Source organism: Aplysia californica, unplaced genomic scaffold (assembly GCF_000002075.1).
Source record: "Aplysia californica isolate F4 #8 unplaced genomic scaffold, AplCal3.0 scaffold00474, whole genome shotgun sequence".
NCBI classification, from domain to species: domain Eukaryota; kingdom Metazoa; phylum Mollusca; class Gastropoda; order Aplysiida; family Aplysiidae; genus Aplysia; species Aplysia californica.
Genome location: NW_004797744.1, coordinates 20613 through 27511, shown reverse-complemented (window position 1 = coordinate 27511; position 6899 = coordinate 20613). Strand labels below are relative to the sequence as shown.

At 41.0% G+C, this 6899-nt stretch overlaps 1 protein-coding gene across 1 annotated transcript in view; it reads right to left on the bottom strand.

Annotated features, from left to right (window-relative positions):
• Window positions 1–510: 510 nt before the first annotated feature.
• LOC100533400 (SNAP-25) overlaps window positions 511–6899 on the bottom strand; it is a gene marked incomplete at its 5' end in the record, with an annotated part of 16139 nt that continues 9750 nt past the window's right edge. Inside the window, 2 exon segments of the mRNA NM_001204683.1 lie at window positions 511–579; window positions 3441–3585. Of these exon segments, the coding sequence (NP_001191612.1) occupies window positions 511–579; window positions 3441–3585 (214 nt within the window).

The window sequence follows — 6899 nt, the reverse complement described above, 5'->3', positions numbered from 1 at the left end:
CATGTACAAACAAAAAGGGTGGAAGGGGGGAACAGAGATCTATGATGTGCGGCAAACGGAAGGAAGACAGCTAAAGAATTGATGCATATATCGAGTGAAATGGAAGAAGAGGACTATGCCTGAACTACCTTGCTGTAGTTCATACAATGTGTGTTGTGCTGGCTGACCGCCTTGACATACTACCGAGACATGCCCCAAAGAGGTGAAGAGTCTAGCTTTTGTGACCACTTACATATTCAAGTTCATTAACCGACACAATGAAGAGAACTAGTTGTATAAATGTATAAGGACACTCTTTAAGTAGGTTGAATGAGAACAGAGTTCTGATCTGAACCGAAGACAATAATAATTAATTAAAAATATGTATATATATAGAATAATACAAACTAACAGTGGATTTCAAACGGAGCGAGAGGCAAGAAACAAGAGGTTGATAATAAAAGACAGAGCATTGAAGACATTTCTGAGACGAGATTGTGTGTGTTATTTTGGCGCCAGCTGGAAGTCTTTCTAAGCCTCCTTAAGCAGTTTGGTGGCTCTCTGGTTGGCTGCTGTGATGCGCGTCTCATTGGACATGCCCTGTAGACACAATGCAAGGGCGGGAGCGGGGCAGGAAAGGGAGGTGGGATGGGTGGTGGGCCAATAAGGTTAGTGCCACAAGCCAGAACTCAAAGTCGTGCATGCCCTGACAGTTGACCATAATATTAGTGGATATGGTTAGATTCGAAATCAGCAATTATTGTAAAAGGAGTCGGAAATCATTATCATTTCACAAGTCAGTTATATGATTAACACAGAGGAAAAAAAGACACTTCTGTTCATAATAAAATTGCAACAAGAGATAAAATCAAGCCTCATTTTCCATCAGTTCGAAAAAATCATGATGCATAATATGGAAGTTACATATCTAAGTTATTGTTCTAATAAGTTTTGTAGCACTTGCAACACAAACAGGTTGTATAAGTGCTCATGATTAGGTTAGAAGTATTACTAGAGAGTAACACACAAAAAAAGGAGGAGGAGAGATAAGGATGATAGATGTTCGATAGGAAAGAGCCAGCTAATAACACTATAATGCCTGCCAACCACCCGCTTAATGTCTAAGATGCCCCAATAATTCACCAAAGCACCAAAAGGACCCAAGGACAAAGTCATGAGACAGACAGTACACACAGCTAGCACACTAAAACCTACTTATAGAGAGACAAACTAGACCTAACAACTGAGCCTCTTCATTTAATTCAATTATTTAAACTCCAATATTAGTAAGGTGAATGATTATAGCACCAATAACCAAAATTTACAGCTAATGCACTGCTCTTGATCTCACTAAGGCACAATATAAACATAATACAGTGGAGTCAGCTGGGTTTTCTTAGGTTTAGCCAGGTTTGACGTAAAGAGGTTGCTCAAATAGAACAAAAAAAGAAACGCGGATTTTCTTTTATTTAAGTTTTACCCAAATTTTCGGATTTATCATGTTCAGTTAAAGCAGACTCAGCTGTATATCAAGACACTTATGTGGTCCAACCTCAATTGCCACTACTTAACCAATAGTTCAAACGGTCATCAGAGAGGAATAAGTTCACAGGGTCATCAGAGAGGAACAAGACAGACAGTTACGGACCACTATCAGTAGCCCTGGCCCCGCCAGGACATGGTCACAACAGATGCAACAGTCAGAAACATCATCTGGCAGCAGCTGAGAAACATCCAAGTCTTATCTATCACTTAGTCAGTATGATGGAAGTCAATCCCTTTCAGACCCTCCAAGTCCCCTGGCAACAAATCTGTCACTGCCTCGATCTCTTCACTCAAACATGGGTTGCACACGATAAAAATCCTACCATGCGCCTTAATTTCAACCTCATAAAGGATTAATTTTGTTTCAATGCAAAAGAAAATGAAGAATCTAAAAACAACTATTCATTTATCTATTAAAGCAAGGCGGAAACATCAGAAAATAAAAACCATACTAAACTAAACTCTAACCTCCCTCTGAGAAAGATTTACAATCTCCACAAAAAAATGTGAAGAGTTAAACTTAAAATATTCAAAAGATGGTAACAAAAAAGATAACTAATATCATTTTAGTTTTGCTTTCAAACTTTCTTAAATCTCATCATGCAGACTAGGTGTCAGGCATTGCCCAGATTTTTGTAAATACAGTGAACTTCCTAAAATGAATTTCTTTGCGATTGTCTTTTCTCCTATGGGAGAAGAACGTAACAATCTCAGCTGCACAGACAAATGCTTCCTGGACGACAGACAAAGAGAGGAACCAGCATGAGTCAAGCCTAAAGCACATCAGAGAGAACAGAAGGCATTTAGATAATTCGTCGGCAGAACCCAAGTCTTTCAGTGTGGCCTGTAAATGAAGCACCCATTGGTGTTAGAGGTGGGAGTGTATGAAGGCAAGCTTGGGTACACAGCTCCATATTGGTAGCTCAAGTACATAGCACAGAAGGGAGACATGGGTACGCAGCCATTTGAAGAGCACAATGCACAATACAGCAGACAGCCCAGGACAGCACTGTGGTTTTAATTTTTCAGTTTTTAATTAAAGAGTTTTATGGCACTCGGAACACAATTAGGTTATATAAGTGCCGAAGTTTAGAGGTGTTTCTGGAGAGTAACATAAAAAAAAAAAAGAAGAGAGAGATGATCATGATAGATGTTTGATCGGTTGAGTAGCTGCACCAAACAGCACGGTACAGTGTGAGGCATAGAACGACGTGGCCCTTGCCTGTTTTCCTTTTACATTATAATGACACTGCGCAAGATGTCGACCTGTCAAAGACAGCCACTTTCCTCTTGGACAAGGGGTAGCCATCTCAGACAGTTTCAAATGCACAGGAGACCAGAACCCCTACAGTGCTGTGCAGGCTGCTGAACAGTACAGCGCGTAGCACAGTACAAAGTAAAATGCTGCAAGCACACCTTGGGCGTGTGGGACAGCACAAGAAAGAGAAAACAGCACCACCTATGCTGAGCTGGGTAGCAGCACTACTGTACTGCAGACAGGACAGACCAGTGGAGAGCAGCACTGCACAGGTAGCTGCCAGGTTCACAGGCGTACGGCACAACATACAGACATAGCTCGCGCCATTGTTACACATGATTTCAGCAATGGTAATAATAATAATAATAACCATAATAACAATGATGATGATGGAATAATGATGATGATTATAATAATAATGATGATGAAGATTATAATAATCATATTAACAATAAAATTATAATACAACAATAGTCATAATAATAATAATAGTAATAATAGTAATAATAATAATAGTAATAATAATAATTTAAAAAATAATGATGATAATAAACAGAGTTCGTATAGCGCAAATCTCCTTTCGACAGAAATCTCTATGCGCTGTACAATCATCATAGTACTCATAGATACAGCACCAGCGCCTGGCACTAGAACCCACCTTTTGGTTGATGCGGTCCAGTTGCCGGTTCTGCGACTCAATCTCGTTGCCCATGTCCACGGCCATGTTGCGGAGGTTGCCCACCATCCCGCTCACCTCCACCATGTTCTGCTCCATCTCGTCCTCTCGCGCGTCGTTGGTTATTCTGTGGAGGTTGGTCGGTTTGTTTTGTTTGAGTAAAAGAGTTTTAGTTTTACTAAGAGTTTTAAGGCATACTAAGTGCCGAAGATTAGAGGTGTTACAAGAGAGTAACATAGACAAAAAAAAAGGAGGGGAAAAAAGGACAATAGATGTTTGATAGGAAAGAAGAAGCAAACCACACCAGAGCACCAGCCAACCTGGTATAGGTTTAACGCCCCTATCAACACTGTTCGGTTATTTAAGAGGCGGTACCTCAGAGTTTAACTTACATTTCCGAAAGAACCGAGCCAAATGGGAAATTCATGTAAAGTGTCTTTCCCAAGGACGCAATGTCGGACCGAGCTGAAGCTCAAATCCCCAAACCCCCAATCTCATGATTACGGGTCTGGTAGCCCAATGCCTAGATTAACGACGCAACAGGAAAAAGTAAAACAGACACAAAACAACAGTGAGAAAGTAAAGAAGTAGGACCAACCAGTGGCGCCCTCCAAGTCCAACCACCAGCATTCTATGGAGGGACACCACACACAAACAAACATACATTAAAAAGAGTTCTGACTTAAAATCTGAAGCCCCACATGGACAACAATACTGACATTTCACGAGGGGGGGGGGAGTGTGTGTGTGATTGTGTGTGTGTGTGTGTGTATGTATGTGTGTGTATGTGTGTATGTATGTGTGTACGTTTTTTTTTAGGTATTAGTAAGTTTTACGGTACTTGCAACACAATTAGGACAAATAAATAAGTGCCAACGATTTGAGGTGTTACACGAAAGTAACAAACACAAAAAGGTGGAGAGTTAAAGATGTTAGACAGCTGTTGGATAGGAAAGAAAGAGCAAACCATATCACTCACCTACGTGTCTGACTTACAATTCGAAGCAAAACATAAACAACAATATGGACATTTCACATGGGGTTGGAAAGTGTGTGTGTGTGTGCATGTGTGTGTATGTGTTAGTGTGTTTGTGTTGGTGTGTGCGTGAGTTTGTGTGTGTGTGTGTGTGTGTGTGTGTGTTTTAGTACGTTATACGGCACTCGCAACAACATCAGGTCAGAAAGGTGCCGAAGACTAGAGGTGTTGCAAGAGTGTAACATACAACAACAACAACAAAAAAAGAAAAAAAAAGAAAAAAAAAGAAAGAAAAAGAAAGAAAAGAAAGAAAAAGAAAGAAAAGAAAGAAAAAGAAGAGAGATTTGTAAGGCCGTCAGACGTCTATTGGGATTTTCCAACCATGGTAGGCCTAGCCATGTTTTTCTGTCTCTAAGAATGTCCTCTTCACCACCAGGTGTCTTATAAAAAGAAGGGACCCATTTAAAGGGCTACAACTCAGTCAATTTTACATCAATTTTAACAAATCTTCGATTAAATAAAATTCAACCAAGGGGACATCAAATTTGTCAGTAAGAAGAAAAATCAACGCTAGTGTTCCAGAAATGTTAAATAAAAAAAAAATTCAACCAAATTCATTCAACACTCTTTCAAAAGTAAAGAAAAACACACAAAAAGAACTAAAACAATCTCACAAGGAACCTTTCAAACAAAAAACTGGAAGAAAAAAATTACAGTTACCTGTGAAATAAAAAAAAAAAGAAAAACAATTTTACAATTACAATAACATATCCATACAGCCAAAAAGCAAATAAAAATTGTCGCGTTGAAAAAAAAAACCGACCAACAAAACCTCTCCAAAAAACCAACAACTTAAAGAGAGAAGAATGCTTCCCTAATACGATTCCTCCCATTCGCAATTCAGCAGCTGTTACTTCGACACAAGAAGAAAAAATATGATCTCCCTTTTCGAAAAGAGATCTAGCATCTCATCCCTGGGGGGGCCCCGATGCATTTCATCACACTCGGCTCGGAGGGCCCAAATCTAATTACCCCCCACCCCCTTTCCCCACGCTCCCATGATGCACTTGCAGGCGATAGCTTGTCTTTCCTTTCTTCGGGGCGCAGAGCGAGAAAAATTTGGGCGAGCAAGCAAGCCCTTTTTACCCGCGCCCATGCTGTGGTGAGATTCGGCTCGTGAGATATGGCCGGGATTGACGACCAACCGATGCGGTGGGGTGGGATTGGGATTGAGATTGGGAGTGAGAGTGGAGTGTGTGTGGGGTGGTATGGGGGGGGGGGGGGGGCTGTCACACAATCAGGTCGCTGCCCAGACAATTAATCACGATGTGGAAGAAAAACAAATACACTGTAAATAATAAATAAATGCAGATTTCCAAGCAGTGTGTAATAAGTTGGGGGCCGGCCCACTGCCGAATCAGAATCCGATCAGTCCTATTAAGCATAAACGATTTGTTTGCTTGTTGTTGTTGTTGTTGTTGTTGTTGTTGTTGTGTGTGTGGTAGCCTATCCGTTCGAAATGTTTGGAGCCCCGAAGAGCGTGCTCTTCGCCAGGGCCACCGCCTCTCTTGGGTAACGGGTGAGGCAGTCCAACCTCCCTGTCGCTGTTTGTTTCTGTTTTTTTTGTGTTTTCTTTTTTTTTTTAAAGATGATTACGCCCTACATGATAAAAAAAAGTGATTTGGAAAGTAAGCTACACCCTGTGGTGCCTCACGGAATACATCACAGTAAACAGTCATCATCATCATCCAGTGCCAGATCTGCGACAGACATCGACGATCATGGTTCTCCATTCATTCCTTTGCTCGGGTGCTAAAAAAAAAGCTACGTTTTCCTGATCTTTCCCTGTTACCCATTTGTTTAGGTCACCCAAGTTTGTTGTTATGGGCCTTCCCCTGCCTCGCTTGCCCTCAATTTTGCCAGTGAGAGCTAGGTGTTCAAGACCCTTATGTCTATTTATGTGTCCCAAAAACTGCATTTGTCGTTTCCTGATTGTTTTTAATATTGAGCGTCCCACGTGGGCTTCATCAAGCACTACTTCATTTGAAACAGTGATTCAGAAGAAAAAAAAAGTTGGGATGGGAGGGGGGCGGGGAGGCAGCACTTGATCAGGCAGGGTAATTACTTTAACACCTTGTGTGCACTATTGGGTTGTTTGGTCGGTTGCATGGTTGTTTTCTGTTCTGTTCACAAGTCCGACCCCTGAAACAATAATTTGGCCACCCATCGGGGGTGCGCACGCTCAAACGACGAAAATAATAATAATATTATTCTCGATCAGTTTGATCGAAAACACTTGAAAAGACAGACTTCTAGCAGGCCATACTCTAGTGATTCGATACCTTCTTCGATTGAGTGACGACTTTTTTTTTTTTAGAGAAATGCCTAGAGTGAGAAATTGAGGGCAACATGTGGGAAGGGGAGATGCAATGAAAGAGGGCGGAGAAAGGAGAGAAAAAAAAAAG